Raw genomic sequence first — 23254 nt, 5'->3', positions numbered from 1 at the left:
CCTTGGGGTGTCCTCCCAATGGGAAAGGCGCTATACAAATGTAATTTTGTTGTTGTTGTTGTTGCCACAGTTGCCACTTTCTTTGGATTTTGGAGGGGAGAGAGAAGCAGGCTGACTTCACCCATCAACAAAAGTACGTTGCCTCGATCAACCAGAATCTGAAATGACTTGGACAAAGTTGCTGCTAAATCACATGCCTTTAAAATTCCACATTCAATTATTCACAAACTTTGCTCAGTGGTTCATTAGTTGCTAGAGAAGCATGAAGTACTCATGGTTGCAGGTGTGTTGTCTTTGGCTCCCACATCTTGTTAATACAAGCAAGAATGCTGGGCACTATTGCAATTCTATGAACATTTTGTTAAAAAAAATAAAAAAAACTTTACTCCTAATTTTAGTTAAAATAGGAATTGTAGGTACATTTTTTAATCATACATTCTTGAAACCGTTGGTCTTGTTTTCATTCTTTTCAAATGTTGAAACAGAAGCTAACATGTTATGCAATATTTATGGAACTCCTTTCTGATGTTTCCACCCATTGTGCTTTAATACTGTAACACTAAACAGTGTTCTTAAGAAAATTTTAAAATATTAAATTTCTGGGTTATAAAGAGGATCTCTCAGGAGAAACTCTCTGTTCATTTAATGCCACTCACATAAAATAATGGTTCTATTGTGTGTTAACCTATTGAAACATTGTATTATCATGCAATATTGGTGGACATAGTGGAATTATATTTTAGCTTCAATGAAATAAGTGCTCACATCTGATAGCATAAGAACGGCTCTTGTTAGTTTGACAAGAAACCTGATGCTTTGAAAAATGCTTAACATTATCTGCAGTGTAGATTCCTAATTCAATCTGTCCTGAAGTCTTTTGAGCTCCATTTTACACCTGTTTTAATATAACTTTCTGCAAGCATCTTTTCAAATGTTCAAAACAGAAAGAGCTGGGAAAACTCAGCAGTTTAGGCAGCATCTATGGAGAAAGGAAAGTGAGTCAACGTTTCGGGTCCACGACCCTTCGTCAGAACACGCCTCTTGTTTTGTTTTGTTTATTCAAATGTTTAAATTGTTTCAGTGCCGTCCATTTTAATCTACAGACAAACATTGGATGAACACAAGAAAAAAGGATAGGAAGTATTGGTTAAAGTCTTGTTTGCACAATAGGCGAATCTCGCTTTAATAATAATAATAATAATAATCCTTGCATTTGATATAGCGCTTTTCACGTCGGGAGGACATCCCAAAGCGCTTCACAGAACACACTGTAAAGTGAATTGACTGTATATTTGTGGGCGAACGCGGCAGCCAATTGCGCACAGCAATGTCCCACAGACAGTCGTAGATTGAAAATGACCAATTTATTATTGTTTTGTTTTGGAGGGATTATTATTAGGCGTGTGGAGTAAGGAAACTTGCCCAAGGTTTCACCCTCTGCCTGGAATTGATATGATAAGTTGCTATATCCTGTAGCTTAGTGTTTAGAGCACTCGCTTTGCAAGCGAGAGACCAGAGTTCAATTCCAGGCAGGGCGAAACCTTGGGCAAGTTTCCTTACTCCACACAGAGCCTAATAATAATCCCTCCAAAAAAACAAAAACAATAATAAATTGGTCATTTTCAATCTACGACTGTTTGTGGGACATTGCTGTGCGCAATTGGCTGCCGCGTTCGCCCACAAATATACAGTCAATTCACTTTACAGTGTGTTCCGTGAAGCGCTTTGGGACGTCCTCCCGACGTGAAAAGCGCTATATCAAATACAAGGATTATTATTATTATTATTATTATTATTATTATCCTGTAGTTTCGGTGTGAATGTAAATTATCTGTAATATTAAAATTTGTATGTGTGATAAAAAGTTGGTTAAGTTAATTAATCACTTTCGCTTTCTCTCTCTATCTCTCTCACACATACACACACGTATGTTTCTATTAAATAGTTACTTATCTCTCTGACATGTCATTTTAGCTCAAACAGTATCATCATGGCACTGTTCGAAAGATAGGAGATTTTCAAAATGTGCTGGTTATCATTTCCTCAAAGAAATTAGTGGTGGCTATTTGTGAGATAGATTGAAAAAGAATTAGTCATGCCTTATGAATTTACCAGAATTCGTTGAGAAATTAAACTAGCGAAGGAGCAAATTGGGCAATTTGGTTGCAGCTTTTGTCCACAATTGCACAGTCACGTCTCTTGACAACGATTGCCTGTGAAGCGCTTTGAAATTTTTCAACATTATAGACACTACATCAAATGCATGGATTACTTATGTATTTCAGTGCCTTGAGATGATCTCCTAATGTGAAAGGCGTTATACAAAAATAATGTGATGTTGTTGTATTTAGAAAGCACATTTTGAAATCCTTCCGATGTGAAAGGCACTATATCAACGTAAATTGTATCGTATCTACAGGATAGCCCTCCATCCTGAGTTTATTTTCTCAATGAATTCCAGTAAATTCATGAGGCCTGACCGATTTTTTTCAGTCAATCCACATGGGCTGCACCTTTACACCATCTGTGCCTTAACATGAGCATCAATAGAATCTTGTAATATGTTCACAATCATTTCCCCATATTACAGTAGTTTTGATGGGGGATATGAGAGCATCATTGAAGTTGATCATTACTCTAAATTCTATTCTAAATGGTGTAAATTCTATCAGTAGCAGTTAAAAAGCAAAAATAGATTTAGAAATTTAGGTTATGCCTAATGAATCTGTTGGAATTTTTCTGTGGGTAATTGCATCTACCTTATTGCTTTTGGATTCCAAGCTGAAAAATGATTCTTTTAAAAAATATATAAAGAGGGTAAAGGATAGAGTAGTTTTGAATCTGGGGTGAAAGGATAGGGTAGTTTTTAATTCTGGGTTTCTAAAGGAAAATCAGGCATGGGGCATTTTTAGTGATGTTTTAGAATGCAGGAGTGAAGAGTGATTCTGGTTTCCATTACTCAATAAGATGGGCAGAAGCATATCCGTTAGGGATGTAATAATAATAATAATCCTTGCATTTGATATAGCGCTTTTCGCGTCGGGAGGACGTGCCAAAGCGCTTCACAGAATATACTGTAAAGTGAATTGACTGTATATTTGTGGGCGAATGCGGCAGCCAATTGCGCACAGCAATGTCCCACAAACAGTCGTGAATTGAAAATGACTAATTTTATTATTGTTTTTGGTTTTGGAGGGATTATTATTAGGCGTGTGGAGTAAGGAGTAAGGAAACTTGCCCAAGGTTTCGCCCTTCCTGGAATTGAACTCAGGTCTCTCGCTTACAAAGCGAGTGCTCTAACCACTGAGCTACAGGAAACCGCAGATAGCAAAATCGACCCCAAGTTACAGCTTCAATCTCCAACTGCTGTGTGCAATTGGTGCCACAGTTCACCCACAAATAAGTCAATCCACGTTACAATATATTCAGTGAAGTGGTTTGAGACATCTCAACAATGTGATAAGGTGTTATATCAAATGCAAGGATTATTATTATCACTGCCTGTGAGGGATGGTCCACTTCTAATATAGCCTATTAGCCTCTTATACGATCTGTTCGGGATGCTAACTGGAATGAACCAAAACACATTTCCAGGTGCCTCTGATATCTGTTATGTATCAACATAAGATTACCATTTAATGGATATATAGTCATTAGAATCAGTCCAGAGAATGTACACATCAGAGTCTTTAGATGCCTTTAGCATGTGAGCCATGTGCAAACTCTGCATGAATGCATGTCTGCGGTGTGCATTGGACAAACCATGTGCAAATTCACCAGAATGATACCAGGGCTTAAAGGGTTAAATTACAAGGACAGCTTGCGTTCACTTGGTCTCTATTTCCTTGAGTTTAGAAGGTTGAGGGGTGATCTGACTGAGGTTTTTAAAATAATAAAGGGATTTGATAGGGTAATATTAATAATCCTTACATTTGATATAGCACCTTATGCTGTCAAGGCATCTCAAAGTGTTTCAAAGAATATACTACAAAGTGAATTGCCTGTATATTTTGTGGGCATGCAGAAAAATGATTTCCTTTGATAACTGGAATCCAGAACAAGGGGGCATAATCTTAAAATTAGAGCTAGGTCTATTTAGGAGTGAAATTGAAACAGTTTTTCACCCAAAGAGTGGTGGAAATCTGAAACTCTCTCCCCCAAAAGGCTGCAAATGTTGGATCCATTACACATTTTCAAGACCGAGGTGGATAGATATTTGTTAGGTCAGGGTATTGAGGAATAATGGGGCAAGGGCGTGGAATTGGACTTGAGGTACAGACCAGCCCCCATCTCATGGCATGGCATGAGTCCTGTAGCTCAGTGGTTAGAGCACTCGCTTTGCAAGCGAGAGACCCGAGTTCAATTCCAAGCAGAGGGCGAAACCTTGGGCAAGTTTCCTTACTCCACACAGAGCCTAATAATAATCCCTCCAAAAACCAAAAACAATAATAAATTGGTCATTTTCAATCTACGACTGTTTGTGGGACATTGCTGCGCGCAATTGGCTGCCGCGTCCGCCCACGAATATACAGTCAATTCACTTTACAGCGCTTTGGGACGTCCTCCCGACGTGAAAAGCGCGATATCAAACGCAAGGATTATTATTATTATTATTATTATTATTATTATTATGGCATGGCGGAACAGGCTGGAGGGGCTGAACGACCTACTCCTGTTTCTACAACCCGTGCTTGTTCCAGAGGGAATAAGGGCAAGTGCTGTCCACTGCGCGCTCACCGATGTATTCCTTTCAATGATTAATGACACCGTTCAAAGGGCGCCTGGACTTGGACTGCAATAAAGAGCACAGGAGACCCTGGCGTGGGATGGATGGTATTGGGTTTACCAGCCCTGAAGGGTCTTCCTTGAGCTTTTATTGCATTGCACGACTTTTATATGTGCGTCGGTCTCCCCTCGTCCTTCCTTCCTCTCCAAAAAAAAAAGTGCACACACACACACACACACACACATACACTGACAAGGAAGCATTTTTGCCTTTATAAAAGGCTGGTCAACAGGTCAGTCAGTCAGTCAGCAGCTGTGTTAAATGATCTGTGGGGCAAACTGTTGAACGTCACACCTTTTCTCTCCCCCTCTCTCCCCCCCTCTCTCTCCCCATCTCCACCCCCTTTTTTTTCTCTCTCTCTCTCCTTTACAGAGCAACGTTTAGTGGTTCTGGAGACACACACACATACATATGTATACAGACGCACAGAGAGAGGTTGTTTCCTCCCCACACGCACACTTTTTACCAGGAACGCAGAAGAAAAAGCACAACTGTGTGTGTCTCTGTGTGTGTGTCATCTTTGGGGGAAAAACTGTTGAACGTCACACGTTTTCTCCCCCATCTCCATCCCCCCCCCTTTTTTTTTTCCCCCTCCTTCACAGAGCAACGTTTAGTGGGTCTGGACACACACACACGTACATATGTGTGTGTGTCTGTCTGTGTGTGTGGTCCAACCGTTATCACAGCGAGAGTCAAAGAATAAGGTGAGAAAATAATTATACGTATAATAAATTAAATAGTGTGGGGGGAGGAGGAAACTCCCCATCAGAAAGGGGGTTGCTTTTTAAATCCGTTTAAAGAAAGATTATGACTGTACTTGTGCTCTCTCTGCCCTCTCCCCTGCCATCCCCTGCCCTGCCCTCCTCTCCCTTCCCTCTCCCCTGCCATCTGCCCTCTCCTCTGCCCTCTCCCCTGCCCTCCCCTCTGCCCTCTCCCCTGCCATCTACCCTCTCCCCTGCCCTCCCCTCTGCCCCCCCCTGCCCTGCCCTCCCTCTCCCCCTCCCCTGCCCTCTCCCCTCCCCCTCTCCCCTCTCCCCTGCCCTCCCTCTCCTCTCCCCTCCCCCGCCCTCCCCTCTCCTCTCCCCCCCTCCCCTCTCTCCTGCCCTCCCCCTTCCCCTCTCCCCTGCCCTCTCCCCTCCCCCTCTCCCCTGCCCCTCTGCCCCCCCCCTGCCCTGCCCTCCCCCCTCTCTCCCCTGCCCTCTCCCCTGCCCTCCCTCTCCCCTCTCCCCCTCCCCCCTGCCCCCTCCCCTCTCCCCTCTCCCCTCCCCTGCCCTCCCCCTGCCCTCCCCCTCTCCCCTGCCCTCCCCTCCTCTGCCCTGTTTACTGTGTGATGCGTGTGTGCGCTTCCTCCAAAAGGCGCACAGACGCAACTCACTGCTCAATGTGTTAAACTTTCCCATATCTCTCTCTCTCTCTGTGTATTGTGTAACTCTTTAGGTTTAAAGTCAGTGAAAAGCAACGGGCGGATCTCTCTCTCTCTCTCTCTCTCTTGTGTGGGGTTTTTTTGTTGTTTGTTTGTTAGCCTCAGATTTGCTAATGGTTTGGACAGAAAACGAGCCCCTGCGTTAAAATGTGCTGAGAACTTGTTATCCTCCCCAGTAGCTCGAACTCACTCAGTGCAAGACTGCTGTCTATGATTTGCCTGTCTTCAGTTTTTATTCAGGAGAATGGGAAAACGACCCCCTACATGAACTGGTGTCCTTGGATGAAAATCTCTTGTAAGATCCTTGATCACTAATCCAGGGCTTTGGGGCTAAAGGTTAGTCCTTTTTCTCCCCACCCTCCACCCTCCTCCCATCCTCTGTTGCAATGTTTTCTTACACTCTAACTGACTGTTAGTGTCTGCTAAAGACAAGGAAGTGTCGAGAGGGCATTACCGTTTTAGAATTATACAGCACAGAAGGAGGCCATTTGGTCCATCCTATCTGCACCGGCTCTTTGAAAAGAGCTATCCAAATTCAATCCCACTCCCCCGCTCTCTCCCCATAGCCCCGCAAACTTGTCCTCCCCAAATAATTATTCGCCATCTTAACTCTGGAGTCGCTTCAAGCTGCGAGAGCTACGGTTGGCGGCCTTTTAATCCGTTGATTCACCTAGTTATAGGTTAATAGTTAATATATAGGTTCATTCGTCACTCATTTTGTGGTAGCTTGTGGGACCTTTCTGTAAGCAAATGTTTGATTACAAAAATGTCTCGACAATGGTTATTGTGATCAGTGGTGCGATGCTTTGATGTGATCAGCCACTGAACAATGCAACTTATTTTTTCCATTTAGCTCTATAGCAAAACTATTGGGGGTATTCCAATCTTTTGTATTCTAAAGTAGGTGGCAAGAGTGAACTTTTGCTATAGCTGTACCAAACATTTTAAGCAAAAAGTCGTAGAGGAACTTGCATTGCTCATCGTTTTGGATGTTATACGCCCATGCTGACATTTGCACTATACACTCCTCCCACTAGAATGTGGAAATTAGTTTAAAAAGACATAATCCTAACATGGAGATCAGTGTAAAAACCCTAAAGTGCCTTTTAACAAATTTTTGGCCATTGAGTTCCTAAATATTAGGAATGGTACTTGGTGCCTAGAAACCTCCTAAGTGCCATTAAAAATTGATCACAGAATCACTTATGGCACATTCTGTTTTTAGAACCCATTATCTAAAAATTTAAGCCGTGAAGGGAGATTTGAAAGCATTTTCTGGAGGACTACAATCGGAAAAGTTGCCTTTGAAACAAAATGTTTGTAGTTGGTTTGAGAGTGAGTATGCCTTCCTCATCTGAAAATGCCTTTTGGATGTGATGGAGTCAATGTGTCATGACCATTTCTCAGGCGCATTGTATCGTAGAGAGTGAACTACATCTGATAGAGAAATTACATTTCTGAAATTCACCTGAGGCTTTTGATCCATTTATGATTTTGAAATTGTTCACTGACATTGTTGCTTTTAAACCACTTGTTACATTTGCTTTCAGCTGCTGCAGTGCTCCTGTTTTGTAATCATTAAATGATGGGTGATATTTTTATTCACGGATTGCTTTTGAACTGTTTTGTGCAATATTATTACTACAGGTTAACAGAAATCTTATTCAGTTGTTTTCAAGAAACTACAGTATTCATCATAATAATAATCATCCTTGCATTTTATATAATGCCTTGTGTCTTCGAGATGACTTAAACCATTTCAGGGAATTTACTATAAAGTGAATTGACTCTATTTTGTGGGTGATTAGCACAACAGCGTTCAACAAACTTGCAAGGCAAGTGGTTTAACCAATATGCTACAGGTTCCACAAAATGTATTATTGCTTTACAAATGCACAGCTAAAGGCAATGACACTTCAAGAATTTATATTTAAAAGCATGAATGAATTAATGGTGATCTTGTCAATGATAGTGAAAACAGTTTAGTCATAAGCACAGTCTTGGAGAGTTTATAATGGAGTCTCCATGTCCATTGCATTAAAGATGCAAGTTATTGTACAGTTGAACAGTAGACTAGGTTTCTGTCTATTTGCTGCTTAAACTCCACACATCCAATTGGTGGAACCATCGCTCAATGGGAAGGGATGTGTGCCCGAGCTGCGGAAAGAAAGACGATGGCAATGCTCTCAACCATTTCAACAACAAGATTACATTTGTATAGCGCCTTTCACGTCAGGAGGACGGGCCAAGGCATTTCGTGCTGAGATGCATTGCCACTGGGAGTTCCTTGTATCTATCATCCACCTAGTCAGGGCTCAAACCGGTTCTTTTCAGATGTTGAATGACCAACTAGTGACTATCCTCCTTGAGAGGGAGGTAAGCGGGGTTTCCTTGGAGGTGAACTGGCTCCAAAATTCCATGCCTGGCAATGGAATATTGGAATCGAGCCAGCCCTCTGTGGCAGTCTCGGTAGTCCAGTTCCTGAGCCAGGTGGGTCCATAGTATTCCAGGCACTGCTAATGACAGCAGAGCTCATTGTCAGGACCTGGATGGGCAGACCAGTCACTGGGGGGCAGGGAGTCATTCCACTCAGCTCCTGTTAACCCTGCAAGCCAAAGTCCTAACGGGTAGGGTGGTCCAAGCAGCGGGAAAGCTTGCTGGACAGCAATATCAATGACAAGCTATGTGGTCTTAGCTGGGTAGACCCCAGCAGTACCCCAACGCGCACTCTGGGGTCACCGAGCCTTGGCTCGTGACAACCTGTGCCTAATATTTTCTGGAATTAGGTAAGCAGAACACATCCCCCCAGGAGAGAATGCGCATTCCATTTCAACAATATACCTCTGGGATTTCCATGTGTAGGTCGGATACATGGAAATCTCAGCTTGGTTTGGATACTTTGAAGCATGGTAATGGGTTTCTGCATGTGTCAGACATCGGCTGACCACAAAAAATTAATTCAATGTACTTCAGAATGTTTGTTTCCTGTTTTGCATGGTATTATATAAAATATCAAGCTCTGTGACAGACTGACTGATTGCTATCAGAGAGAAGTAAACTTTTCTCTGTGACTAAAAAAAGGAAGAGACAAAATGGTGGTATGTATATTGAATCATTTGCAATGAGATTTTGTAATAATTCAACCAGTATCCTGCAAGTTTTTTAATATAGATATAAATGTTTTGATAGGGTAGACATAGGGAAGATGTTTCCATTTGTGGGAGAGCGCAAAACCAGGGGCCATCAATATAAAATAGTCACAAATAGATCAAATAGGGAAGTGAGAAGAAATTTCTTCACATTAAAGTAATGAGGATGTGGAACATGCTACCACAAGGAGTTGTTGAAGCAAATAGCATAGATGTATTTAAGGGAAAGCTAGATAGGTACATGAGGGAGAAAGGAATAGAAGGTTAATCCTGAAGGCTTAGTTGAGGAAGGGCAAGATGAGGCTCATAGGGAGCATAAACACCGGCATAGACCAATTAGGCCGAATGGCCTGTTTCTGTGCTGTATATTCTAATGTATTCTAATGTATAAGGTATGGACTGCCAAGGACAACTGGTTCAGGATTAGGAAACAGACAGTACCTACAGGACATTGAAATCCTAGCTGGATTCCTGTGAAATTCAATCCAGGAGCATTTGTAAAGCAGCAGGAGGTTGTAGAAATAGATGACCAGTTTGAACAAATCTATGTGACATAGAAGCTGAAATCCAATAACTGACTGACCTTTTTTTCATAGGATGCAATGCAAAGTGCAATGATTGCATTTTGTAGCTGAAATTTGCAGTCAGTTTGCACACATCGTTTCCCCGCCAAAAATCTACAGTCAACTCACTATATTCAACTAGCTCAATGAAATGTATTTGAAACGGGTCAATCAGTTATTGAATTTCAGCTTCTATGTCACATAGATTTGTTTTAATTGGTCATCTATTTCTACAACTTCCTGCTGTTTTACAAATGCTCCTGAATTGACCTTTGCAAGAATCCAGCTAGGATTTCACTGTCCTGTGTCCACTGTCTGTTTCCTAATCCTGAACCAGTCAACTCATATTCTTTGAAGCCTTTTGAGATGTCTCGAAGATGTGATAAGGTGCTATATTAATTGCAAGAATTATTATTATGGATGCCCTACAAATAGCCATGAAGTGAATAACTACTTTTATTTGCAGAATTGCTGGCCAGGACACTGGGAGAAACTCCCTTCATTTTCCGAATAGTGTCATGGGATTTTTAATGCCTATCTGAACTGTCAGACAGGATCTCGGTTTAATATCTTGTGTATAAGTGTATATTTATAATAATGAATAATGTATTATATGTACCAGCACTATTAAACGCCTTGGGAAGTCCTCTTAATGTGGAAGGAGCTATGTACAATTGTATTGTGCCCCATAATCTCTACGGCTGACCTTTACAGAAATCTCTTCAACATGAAAAGGCATGAATTCATAGCCACCTCTTCCGTTATTGTGAAAACCTGATGCAAAACTGCCCAGACTAAATATGCAACCATATTACTAGATGGGAAAGTTGTAGAGTTGGTTCCTGGTTTCATTATCAACAACAGTTTCATATCTTTAGTCAGCCAGCTGTCTGACGCACTTAAAAAAAACATCAACATGCTTAAGAATATCCAAACAGACTGAGAATTCATGAAATGAAAATTTCCCTGTGTCTGAAAAGGAATGAACAATCTCTCTCAGCTCATCTAATTTGTGGACATGGTGCTCCAGATTATGTGTTGTGATCCAACTATGCAGTTTTAATCAGCTAAAACTGTATAGCTTGCCTTTGAAAGCACAGATTAGCAAACTTCCTGCTTCCTGTCCATTTTAGCAGAGCAGCATTCATACAGGCTGCAGCTACTGTTTTATCATTTAGCAAAGTGATAAAGTGAGAGGTCCGCTGCCTCCCAGCGGACTCGATCTTCTCAACCCCCTCTCACTGATTCTTCCACCCTCTATGCAGATGAATCTTTGCTACGACTACAGTAGAACCATCATGAACGTGTTTCTTTTTAATGCTGGCGTCAATAATTCTCCAGATAAATTCTACTTAAGTGTGGAATGCAACTCATTCACTTTACAAACTGAAGGATTGTGAATTCAGATGATTCTGTCCTTTTTTCTTAAAGGAGGAGGACTCATTCTCAGAGGTTTCACTTATGCAGGGCCCAACCACTCCACAGAGCACACAGTATTAATCCCCACTCCATTGATGCAGCGTTCAAGCCCTGTGTCAGATCTTTGAGATCACAATTTAGGCTAACACACGCAATGCAGTGCTGGGGAATCTCTGCTGCATTGTGTGCTCCTTCTGCTGAGATGTTAAATCGAGGTCCCATCTGTCTCCTCAGTAGGATGTTAAAAGATCCCAAGGCACAATTGGAAAAGATGAGGGAGTTTCTTCTGGTGTCCTGGCCAACAATCCTGCAGATAAAATTGGTCCTTTCCCTTATGGCTGTTTTTGGTACATTGATGTATGTACATTGTATGCTGTGTTGTAAATTGTGTGCTGTACTTTACAGTACATCCCGTGAAGCACTTTGAGGTGTCCTCCCAATCTGAAAAATGCGATACCAAAAGGAAGGATTATTTAAGAACAGGATGGGATTAAGATGTAAAATTTCAAAACTGTAAAAGCAACAGGATTGTTGGATTGTTCTCATCTTTAAAACTTCAAGCTGCGCAATCGAACAGGAACATCGTAGTGCAGTGAGCAGTATTTAGTGATCATTATTGGACGAATTCTATTCTGAATCGGATCTCTTTGTAATGCAGGTCCTTTGTGTGTTTACAATATATATCAGATAAGTGTGCAGGTCATTTTCAACCTGTTGAATGTTATGCTTATAACAGAATAGTAGTCCATAGTTACTGCTGTGTTAAGATTTATTAGTCTTTCTTTGTTTTCACAATAATATGATTAATGAGTTTCAGTTCCCAGTCATTAAGCATTGAGTGCAAGTTCATTTGGCCTGTATTTTTGTGTCCTGACACACTGTGTAGAAATAGGTCTGAGGAAGCACAGTATGCTTTTTTTTGGGGGGGGGGATTAATGTTTATTGACACAATGCTTCGTAAAGCATTTGCTAGTTGAAATGTTTGTACCAGGCACTGTGTTTTGAAATGGAGTATTTCCTTATCTTGTTGACAGGCAAATGTTTTAGTCCAAACCACAACACGAACAACAAGATTACATTTGTATAGTGGCTTTCACGTCGGGAGGACGTCCCAAGGTTCTGGACAGTGTACAGCATTTCAGACTTGAGCTGGGGTCAGGGGGGAGAAGGTTGAGGAGAGGAAGGGGGGTGACTGATGGCATGGTCGAAGAGGAGGATTTTAAAGCAGGACTTGAAGGAGGTTAAGAAGGGGACGAGGCGGAGTGATTGGGGGGTGGAATTCCAGAGGTTGGGGGCTCTCCCACCATTGGTGGGGTGGGTGGGTCGGGAGACGTGGAGCAGGCCGGAGCCGGCTGAGCGGATGGGTTGGTAGGGGATTAGGAGGTCACAGAGGTAAGGTTGGGCGAGGCCATTGAGGGCCTCGTAGGTGAGGACCAGGATTTTGAACTAGACCCTCTGAAGGATAGGGAGCCAATGGAGTCCGGCGAGAATGGGGGGGATGAGGTCACGGAGTTTGGTGCAGGAGAGGCCAGGGGCTGCAGAGTTTTGGATTATCTGCAGTCTGTAGAGGGAGGAGTTGGGAAGGCCGAAAAGCAGGGCGTTTGCATAGTTGACCCTGGAGGTGATGAAGGCATGAACAAGAGTTTCAGCGGCCTGAGGGGTGAGGTAGTGGCGGAGTCGGGCGATGTTATGGAGTTGAGGGAAGGCAGAGGGGGTCATGGCTTGGATGTGGGGAAGAAAAGACAGTTGAGGGTCGACCAAGACACCGAGGTTCCTGACTGGCTTGATGAGTTGTAGTGTGCAATCATGGAGGTTGATGCTGCCAGAGCCTGAGGTGCAGAGGCGCTGGCGCGAGCCAATCAGGGGGACTTCAGTCTTGTTCACATTCAACTGTAGGAAATTTGCCCTCATCCAGGACTTGATGTCCGACAGGCAGTCTGTCAGGACAGCAGTGGTCCCGGAATTGAGGGTGGAGGCAGAAAGATGGAGTTGAGTGTCATCCGCATACATGTGGAAGTTGACCCCATGTCTGCGGTTGATGTCACCAAGGGGGAGCATGTAGATATTAAAGAGGAGAGGGCCAAGGACAAAGCCCTGGGGGACACCAGACGTGACAGTGCGGGGACTGGAGGAGAAACCGTGAGAGGCTACAAAGTGGAGACAGTGAGAGAGATAGGAATCGAACTAGGCAAGGGCAGGTCTGCGAAGATTAAGTAAAGAGGAGAGGCGGTGTATGAGGATGGAGTGGTCGACAGTGTCGAATGTGGCAGAGAGGTTGAGGAGGACAAGGAGGCAGAGGGAGCCCTGATCACAGATGTTCAGAATGTCATTAGTGACTTTGACCGGGGCTGTTTCCGTGCTGTGGGCAGGTCGGAAGCTGGATTGGAGGGGTTCAAAGAGGGAATGGCGAGAAAGAAAGGAGCGGAGCTGGGACATGATGATTCTTTCCAGGACCTTGGAGAGGAATGGGAGATTAGAGATGGGGCGGTAGCTGGAGAGTAGGGATGGGTCCAGGGAAGGTTTTTTCAGGATGGGGGTGATGATGGCCATTTTTAGGGGGTGGGAACTGAACCGATGGACAAGGAGAGGTTGATGACATCGGACAGGAGAAGGGCCAGAAGGTGGAGCTGGGAGATGAGGAGAGAAGTGGGGATGGGATCGAGGGATCAGTTAGTGGGTTTGAGTTTGCGAACAATCGCGGTGAGGGAGGAGGGAGAGATAGGACCGAAGGAGTATTGTGGAGTGGGTCATGAGGGAGAGGTGATGTGGGGGTGGATGGAACATAGGTGGCTGAATGTATCCCCTTGATTTTGGTTTTGAGGAAGTCCAGCATCTCCTCACAGTTGGAGTTTGAGGAGAGGATGGGTGAGGCGTGGGAAGGTGGATGGAAGAGACGGTTTGTAGTGGAAAAGAGAAGCCTGGGGTTGTTCTTTGCCTCCAAGATAACCTTGGAGTAGAAGGCGGATTTGGCATCGGCAGGAGCACAGCGGTAGGTCTTGGTGTGGTGAAGCCAAATCTGCTGATGGACCAGTAGTTTGGATTTGGTCCAGATTTGGTCCAGCTCACACTTGTGCCTTGAGGGAACGGAGATTGCTGGTGTACCAGGGGGATTTATGGGAGTATGAGGCAATTTGGGAGGTGAGGGGGACAAGGGAGTCCAGAATGGAGGAGAGGGAGTTGTGGAGAAAAGAGAGTGAGGAGGGGAGATCGGTCAGGGAGGGCCAGAGGTGTAGGAGTTCAGATGACTCCAGGGTGAAGGAGAGGAAGGAAATTTTTTTCCACTAACCATATGTGATGGTGGAGGGTTGAGAAAGGGGAAGGGGTACTGAGATGTTGAGGGAGATGAAGTGGTGTTCCGAGATGGCTTTATCGATGATGGTGATGTCCGCGACGGTGAGGACCCTGGTGATCACCAGATCAAGGGGGTTGCCACGGTTATGTGTGGGAGGGTGGATGAGGAGAGAGAGGTTAAGGGAAGAGAGGAGGGAGGAGAAGTCGGCAGAGGTAGAGCAGGAGGGGGTGAAGTGGAGGTTGAAGTCACCTGAGATTGGAGGCATTCAGAGCAGAGGGATAGGGAAGATAGGAGGGAGGAGATGTCTGCGTTGAAGGTGGGGGAAGGCTTGGGGGGACGGTAAACAAGGAGGATTTTGAGGGAAAGCCTGGAAGGGTGGTAGAGGGTAAGGTGTTCAAAGCAGGGGAAGGTTCCGGAGGAGTGAGGGGAAAGGCCAAGGGGGGACTGGGAGATGAGAGCCACACCACCGCCACGGCAATTAGGCTGTGGGGTTTGGTGAAAGGTGTAACCTGGAGGTATGGCCTCAACAAGCGGGAAAGTGTTGCCTGGGGTGACCCAAGTTTCGGTGAGTATGTCAATGTTTTCCTGGACGGTGAGGTCATGGATTGTGAAGGACTTGTTGGTTAGTGAGTGGACGTTCTGCAGACCGATGGGGAGGGGACAGTTAGTGGTGGGAGTGTGGGGGAGATGAGTGTGGTGGGCACGCGGGTTGGATGGGGATGTGGGTGAGGAAGGAAAGGTTGGCTCCCATGGGTGAGGGCTGGTGGGCCTTGCAGTGAGAGTGGGGGAAGGGGCAGTCAGGGTGGGTGCTGTAGGACAGCCGACGGCGTCTACCATGGTTGGCACGACGGTGAATGTGAAGGGAGGAGCAGAGGGAGGCCGTGGGGGTGTCGAGGAGGGATAGGGGCAGGCAGAGGGAGAGGAGGGTTGAGTGGGAGTAGTGAAGGGAAGGGGACGGGGTCGCGAATATCTTGGGGAAACAGCTCGGTTCAACTGCAGTAACCAATGTGCGCACACTGAGACTTGGAGCGGACAGGAGTGTTCAGCGAGCCATGGTTAGCCCACTGGGCTGGTGAGGCTCAGTGAGGAGATGGGGGCAGTGATGTCTTCCCAGTGAGTCCTGGCCTGGAGATTCAACTAGGTCTGTGAGGATATTGCTCACTTTTGTTGCCTTTGCTTCAATTTGTCAAACGTCCTGTGGCCTTTTTTTGCACGTCTCCATATAATTTATCAGCTTGTAATTCTGTTTATCAAAGGTGTCCATGTGATTCTCATTGTAAGGCTCTCCATTTGCTGACTCAATGAGTTGTAGTTTCAAATTGTTTTTGCAATAAAATAATTTAGCTAGGTTATTGTCTAAATCACCAGTAACCCTTTATTTGTTTCCTTTAACGACGATTTTTGTTTGTATTCGCTTTCAATTTGAACTCAAATATTCTAGGCTGAAACTCCAAAGTAGTTGTGAGCGTCATTGTCGGAGGTACTGTCCTTCATTTAACATGTTACACACCTCAACAACTTGTACTTATATAGTGCCCTCCACGCAGGGTAGGGTCTCAGAGCGCTTAACCATGGTGATACCTGACTCCGAGCCGGGTGGGGAAGGGGGGCTGTAGGTGGGGAGGTGGCCATAATCACGATCGAAGAGGAAGGTTTTCAGGTGGGACTTGAAAAAGGTGAGAGAGGGCACAAGACTGAAGGTTTGAGGCAGAGTGTTCCAGAGTTTTGGGGTATAATGGCTAAAAGCCCGACCTCCAATGGTGGGAAAGAGGGTGCGAGTGATGAGAGGGAGGCTGGTGCCATTTGAGCAGAGGCGCTGGTGAAGAGAGTGAAGGGATTTGAACACAAGTGTGAGGATCAGGAAGATGATCCGTTTGGTGATGTGGAGCCTGGCCAGAACTGGTGAGATGTGGTACGGAGTTTGGTCTGGGTAAGACCTCTACAAGGTCTTTCAAGACCGAAGACCCACAATTTGTCTAATTGTTGCTCAGCTCATTCCTATAACACTGTAAATCATCCTTGATGTCTCCTCTGGACTGCCTTTGTGGCCTGGGCAGCGCAGTTATGTCATGGTGGCCAGAACGGAATAAAGTACTCTAGATGAGGCCTGACATCTAGGGATCTAAACTCAACTGATTTAGCCCTTTTTTGTTGTTAGCTGGGTGTCTGACTTGTGGAAATCCATCACCATGCTTAAGAGTATCCAAACCAAACAGAGTTCTATGGCCCTTTCCTGCCTGATTACACACGACTCCCTTCCTCTGTTATCTGTAAGTTTTCAACAAACTTGCTATTTAACCAGAGGAATAGGAGGCCCAGTACAAACCCTTGATATCCCATTTTGATTCATAGTCTTATCTTCACCACAACATCGCACTCACCACAATGTCTGGTATGGTTTACTGCTTCAATTCTGTTCACTTTGCCAATGTGGTTGGTGCATTTTTATCTTCATTGAGCAACTGTGTGGCATTTCTATTATTAAATGGTACTTTTTTCAAGGGGCTGCGGCATGTCTCAGCACAGCTATTGCAAAAATAATAATAATGGAAGATGAGTGCACTCTGGTTTTAAACATCAATAAAATGGCTGTGCCCAGAGGAAATAACAGGGAAGTGATGATGAAATACTATGCTGGTATGTTAAGCAGAAATATCCTGTGTAAGCTGAGATCAGTGTGATTATTCTTTGTGTCTATTTATATTTTGGCTGCTGTACTACATTGCTTTCTGCAGAGTTTGGGGGATGCAAGTGTAGCATTATGAGTTGATGGAGTGCCAGACAGAGGCAATTTATGTTTCTTTAATGTTTGTAAATGCATAAGATCTCAAAGAGCTTCACAGTAGCTATCAAGTGTAGGAAAGCTTGGCAGCAATTTTGTGCACAGCAAAATCCTACAAATGGTGATAAGGGCATTAACCAATTTAGCTGCCAGATTGATGGCCAGGACATTGCACTATGTTGAATAGTTTGTACCCTCTGGAACTCCATCCTGAAGTCCCTCCGCCTCGCCCCCTTCCTTGCCTCTTTCAGTACCCATCTCAAGACCCTCTTCTTCGACCGCGCTTTCGATCACCCTGCTTCCCCAATCCCGACCCCCAGCTTGGGTCTGAAACACTGACTGTCCAGCAACTTGGGACATCCTCTTGACGTGAAAGGCACTATACAAATATAATTGTGTTGTTGTAGAGAGAATTGCTTCCTCTTGTTCCTTCTCCTGGGTTTCCATCATGGCACCACTCTTGATACCATCTTAAACTTGGACGCACTACAATGGGAGCTACTCTTGGAATTCAGCATTGCGTGGAAACCAAACTAGTAAATTGTGTCTGACTTGCCAGGCATTGCATTGAGAATCGTTATTGTGAATCATTGCATTACAGACCATGTATAAATGAATAGGCATTACATTTCAGGTCCTATATAAATTACTGGCTGTTGCGTCGAGGGTTGTGTATAAATTCCTGGCTGTGACATTGAGCTGCCAAATGCACACAGGAAGAATGATTATTTGGATGAGATATTGCAAGGTGCTTATTGAGCCTTACCCCTTTAGAAAACTTTCAGGGAAAAGAGCCGGATTTTTTTTAACGTATTGATTTATAAAGAAAAATCTGTGCTTTTATACCAACAGCATATAAACCCTGGAATTGCCAGATAATTATAACTGAAACAAATCTGCAAACATCACTAAGAACAACGCCAACAACAAATTGTATTTATATAGCACCTTTCCCATCAGGAGGATGTCCTAACGTGTTGATATGTCCCAAGGTATAACCCCTACCCTTCACCCCTCCTGATCCCAACCACCAGCTCGGGTGTGGATCCCGACTGTCCAGCAGCTTGGAATGTCCTCCTGACGTGAAAGGTGTTATACAAATGCAATTTGTTGATAACGTCATTGCTTTTAGACTATAATTATTAACCAGCAGTACTTTGTGAAGATGTTAATCTACTGTATGTTTTCTGAAATAAAAACAATTTGCTGGGAACTATTGGCAGGTCAGGCAGCATCAATGGAGAGAGGAAAGGGAGTTAATGTTTCAGTTCATCAACCTAAAACGTTATGGAAAATGTATGCTCCAGTTGCTTTCAATGCAATTTTAATTGGGACACAGGATTGATGGTCAGGTTGGGTAACTTTACCAAGCAACCAAAGCAGCTGAATGTTGGCAAACTCAACAAATCTTGAATCCAAAGTCCTTTTCGAGCCAAATAAAAATAAGAGGTCAGGGCAGTTTAAGAATAGGTGCAACAAATTGTATCTCTCGCTCTCTCGCGCACACTCTCTCTTCCTGCTAGGTATTTGAAGTTCTGCTCGGATACAAACATTTGATATTGTTACATCTGTGGAAAAGCTCAACTGGACCTGGTCTTGATCTCTTCCAATAGGTTAATGGCAAGTAAGTGAAGCGATCACTTTGACTTTTTAAAAAAAAACATGGAGATGCAATTCAGATCCACCATAAAGAACAGCATTTGGGGAACAATCTGTTCTGTACAAACAGCGTGCATGGAGTGCACAGCCACCTTATTGTGTTCCAGCCTGCTTCATGTCCCCTGCCCCACTAGTCTGGCTTTCAACCCATCTCCACCCATTCCCTAGGATAACATCCTGGAGTCGCTCCCACCCGCCCCCTTCCTCGCCTCGTACAAGATCCGTTTCAAGATCTTCCACTTTGACCACTCCTTTGGTCATCTTCCCTTCCCACCCGCAGCTTGGGTACCAAGCCAGGACTGTGAGGGACCTTGAGATGTACGCCCAATGCGAAAGGCACTATATTAATGCAAATTTGTATAATATGTGACATTTGAATTTGTTTCTGAGGAAAACAAAATGGTTCAAATCCCTTTTTTTCATAGAATCATAGAATGTTACGGCACAGAAGGAGGCCATTCGGCCCATTGAGTCTGTGCCGGCTCTTTGATAGAGCAAGTCACTTTCACTAACCCCAATCACCAGCTTTCTCCCCATAACCCTGCAAACCTGTCTTCCCCAGATACCTACCTTTGAGTTACTTGGTGCCCAGATTAGCAGTCATAGAAAACTCGCAACACTAAAGAAGCATTCACTTCCCCAGCCAAAGAATGAACCAGCCAAAGTTTCTACCAACTTGTGTTTCTTTCACATTTTGTATTGATATCGGTTTACCATGCTTTCAATATTGAATAGATTAATACAGTATTGGGTTGCTTTCTTTTATTAAAAAAATTGTGTGTTCATTTTGCTGTACTGACTCAGAACTGCTCCACAACACAACCCATTGACTTTAATGAAGTGCTTGAACTTAAAATAGACTGACAAGGAATCAAATATTTATAAAGGCACTGTTACTTCCCTGGGCTTCCTCTGTTTCTTTTTCAGTAAGACCATGATCTTTCTAAAACTTTTGTTTAGACTTAGCAATGTTGGAGACCGTTAACATTAGAAATTAGTGTGCTCGCCTTGCAACTGAGAGGACCTGAGTTTGATTTACGGGGCGGGGCAAAACCTCAGATAAGTTTCCTTACTCCACACGCCTCTGTTTACCTAGCAGTAAGTAGGAGCCTGGTTATTAAGTCGATTGTAGGATCACTTTCCATGGGTAATAAGCCCTCCAAAAAAAATGGTCACTCAATCCACCACTGTTTGTGGTCACTGCTGTGCGCAATTGGCTGCCATGTTTCACCCACACAATGTACAGTCTCACATTGTATATTTATATATTTATATATATTTATATATTCCAGGCAGGGCGAAACCTTGGGCAAGTTTCCTTACTCCACACGCCTAATAATAATCCCTTCAAAAACCAAAAACAATAATTAATTGGTCATTTTCAATCTACGACTGTTTGTGGACATTGCTGTGCGCAATTGGCTGCCGCGTTCGCCCACAAATATACAGTCAATTCACTTTGCAGTATGTTCTGTGAAGCGCTTTGGGACGTCCTCCCGACGTAAAAAGCGCTATATCAAATGCAAGGATTATTATTATTATTATATGGCGAGCAATAAGTCCACTAACACTCCTCCCCTTTTGGCTCCCAACTTGGCAAGTTGCTAGAGTACATGCACCTCCTAATCTGACATCCTATGCCTGAAGGTTAATGGTGTTTATTGTGCAGATGGTATTTGTTCACTGTTCTGGCAATGTATTCCTCGCTCATGTTTTTCTACAGACTGAATACATATTAAATTCAATGCATGTATAGGTTGGGATGTGTGCAATTGGCTGCCCCACAAAATCAATTTGAAGTCAATTCATGTTACAATATATTCTGTGAAATGCTTTGAGACATTTCATTGTGATGAGGCATTATATCAAATGCAAGTATTATTATTATGTAATCCTGTTGTATTATGTTTGTGGATGGAAAGGACGCAGAATAGGCTTGTATCAGATTTCATCGTATGGCTTACCAGTGATACATTTCAATAAATTTTTTATCACATTTAAAAAAAATCTTTTAAAAGATCTCTCCCATTGAAGATATCAGCGCATGAGAGCTAATTGGCACCAGTGTCTGAAGTAAAAGGAAATTGGTGAACACACCTTTTGCCTGCTGTAACACTAGGGCATCCATGAAAGAGGCAGGGAGGTGTATTTGTAGTTCTCCGTAAACATTGAATAAGAACTGTAAATTTCCACACATTGTACTTCATTCAGTCTGTGGCATCACCAGATGCCTGGCCATTTCTAAAGTGTGAAATGTCTGCTTTAAAAATGAAGAGAAAACTCGGTTCTGTTTTATTTCAGAATTGTATTTGTCTGAGATCTCTCTCTCTCACACAGTGTATTTAAATTTCTTCTTGCCGTTATCACAATGATAGTTAAGAGTCACAGGTGCAGCAGGCTTTTTCTGACCCAAATAAGTTTGTAACTTGAGTATGCATGGCATTTGACTGGTTGAAGGAGCTCTTTCTAAAAGGTTGCCGAATATGTTTATAGTTCCATTTCCCTGGAGGCAGTAACTATGTGAGTCATTGCCAAAGGTATTAACTAACTGAATAAACCTATTTCATTAATTTAGAAGGATCCAGAGTTGAGTGAGCAGAAAGAAAACTGCGGATGTGTGTTTGCTAACCATGATGTATTCCTTGCATAACACCTGCAGACGAACAATTGGAAAAATAAAATCAAGTGAGTATTTTATTGAAAAAAAATGATTTGCAAATTAATCATTGTGATGTGATATGGAATTGAAATATAATTTTCCCCCAACAAATTAATAGCATTAACTATTTTATTGGCATAAGTATTGCAAGAAGTAAATGTGTTACGTACTCCTGAACCATTCAAAGGTTTTGGAGACATCTGGTTAGTTCACTTTTTAAGGGTTCGATTCCCACCAGGGCAAAACCTTGGGTAAGTTTCCTTACTCCACATGCCTGATACTGATCCCTCAAGAAAAAAACCCAATAATAAATTGGTCACTTCAATCCATGAGCATTTTGCCCACAAATATGCAGTCAATTCACTTTACAGTATATTCTGTGAAAAGCTTTGAGACGTCTAGAAGATGTGAAAAAGCGCTATAACGAATGCAAGGATTAAGTGAGATATTACATTATGAAAAGCTCTGGTGTGTGTGAGAGAAAAATCCGCTCCTTGGTTGAAAAACTTCATACAATTTACAGTAATTGCTATCGAGTGTTTTGAGGAGTTTCAATGTGATAAAGTGCCACAAAAAGATTTTTGTGTATATTATATATTACATTCAACAAGAAAACAGTACAGTACGTCTTATGAGGAATGAGCGGAGGCCTGAAATGCTCACAATCTTAGCTTGAAAAACATTGTCTTAAGGTCAAGCAGATGCTTGGATAATTCTTAAATCAGTAAGCCTGGCTCAATTGGTAGCACTCTCTCTTTTGAATTAGAAGGCTGTGGGTTCAAGCCTCACATCGGGACTTTGACTCAGTCTGGGTTGACACTCCAGTGCAGTGCTGGGGATGCGCTTCTTTGTTGGAGGTGCCTTCCTTTCATCACTTGCTTCATGGCTATTGCTGTCCGCAAAATTGGTTGCTATGTTTGCCTACGAATGCAAACTCACTACACTTCCCAGTAAAATCCTGTGAAGTGCTTTTTGGAAGTCTCAACAACCATGTTAAGGTGCTGTATCAAACGCAAGGATTGTTCATTTTGAAAGGCATTTCTGTGTGTTTTCTTTTTACAAAGAACCACGGAAGACATGGCTTCCAAACTGAATATCTATTAAGAATTTTCCGAAAGGCTGCAAGTATAATTCATTTCAAATATATTGTAATTCATTGTGTAGCAACCCAGAGAGTCTCCTCTGGTATTCTGCTCAACAATTTCTCAATAAAACTCGTTATTCACTTCATCGCTGGTTGTGGGATGTTGCTATGCTCAAATTGTCTACTGCATTCATTTGTAATAACAGAGTCACAGGATCGGGGATAAATTTAGATTTCTATGGTGAATCCGCGACCAGACAGCCTTGCTACTGGAGGAGGGCGAGCTTCAGTTGGTGAAGATGGGAGCAAGTTTCCTTTCACCTTTATCCGGATTTTGTTTTGTAAAATAGAATGGCCCTGATATTGTTCTTCCTTTGGGATGTCCTCCTGACGTGAAGGTGCAATACAAATGCTTATTGTTGTTTTCGATTTCAAGAT

General features: G+C 43.2%; 1 protein-coding gene across 5 annotated transcripts in view; it reads left to right on the top strand.

The window, feature by feature from the left end:
* Positions 1 to 5119: 5119 nt before the first annotated feature.
* The window catches only part of LOC103180110 (type 2 lactosamine alpha-2,3-sialyltransferase), a 32473-nt gene continuing 14338 nt past the window's right edge, over positions 5120 to 23254 (top strand). Inside the window, exons 1-3 of one of the 5 annotated variants that reach the window (XM_042334477.1) lie at positions 5120 to 5490; positions 6439 to 6545; positions 21649 to 21758. In XM_042334477.1, the coding sequence (XP_042190411.1) occupies positions 21704 to 21758 (55 nt within the window). In that variant the 5' untranslated portion in view covers positions 5120 to 5490; positions 6439 to 6545; positions 21649 to 21703. Of the gene's footprint in view, positions 5491 to 6147; positions 6546 to 21648; positions 21759 to 23254 lie in introns of those variants that run through there. The other 4 variants (XM_042334479.1, XM_042334478.1, XM_042334480.1 and 1 more) reach the window with 4 other exon arrangements.

This window comes from Callorhinchus milii, unplaced genomic scaffold (genome assembly GCF_018977255.1).
Source record: "Callorhinchus milii isolate IMCB2004 unplaced genomic scaffold, IMCB_Cmil_1.0 Scaffold4, whole genome shotgun sequence".
Lineage (NCBI taxonomy): Eukaryota > Metazoa > Chordata > Chondrichthyes > Chimaeriformes > Callorhinchidae > Callorhinchus > Callorhinchus milii.
The sequence above is the reverse complement of the archived record's forward strand: the minus strand, read 5'-3'. Positions and strand labels throughout refer to the sequence as shown.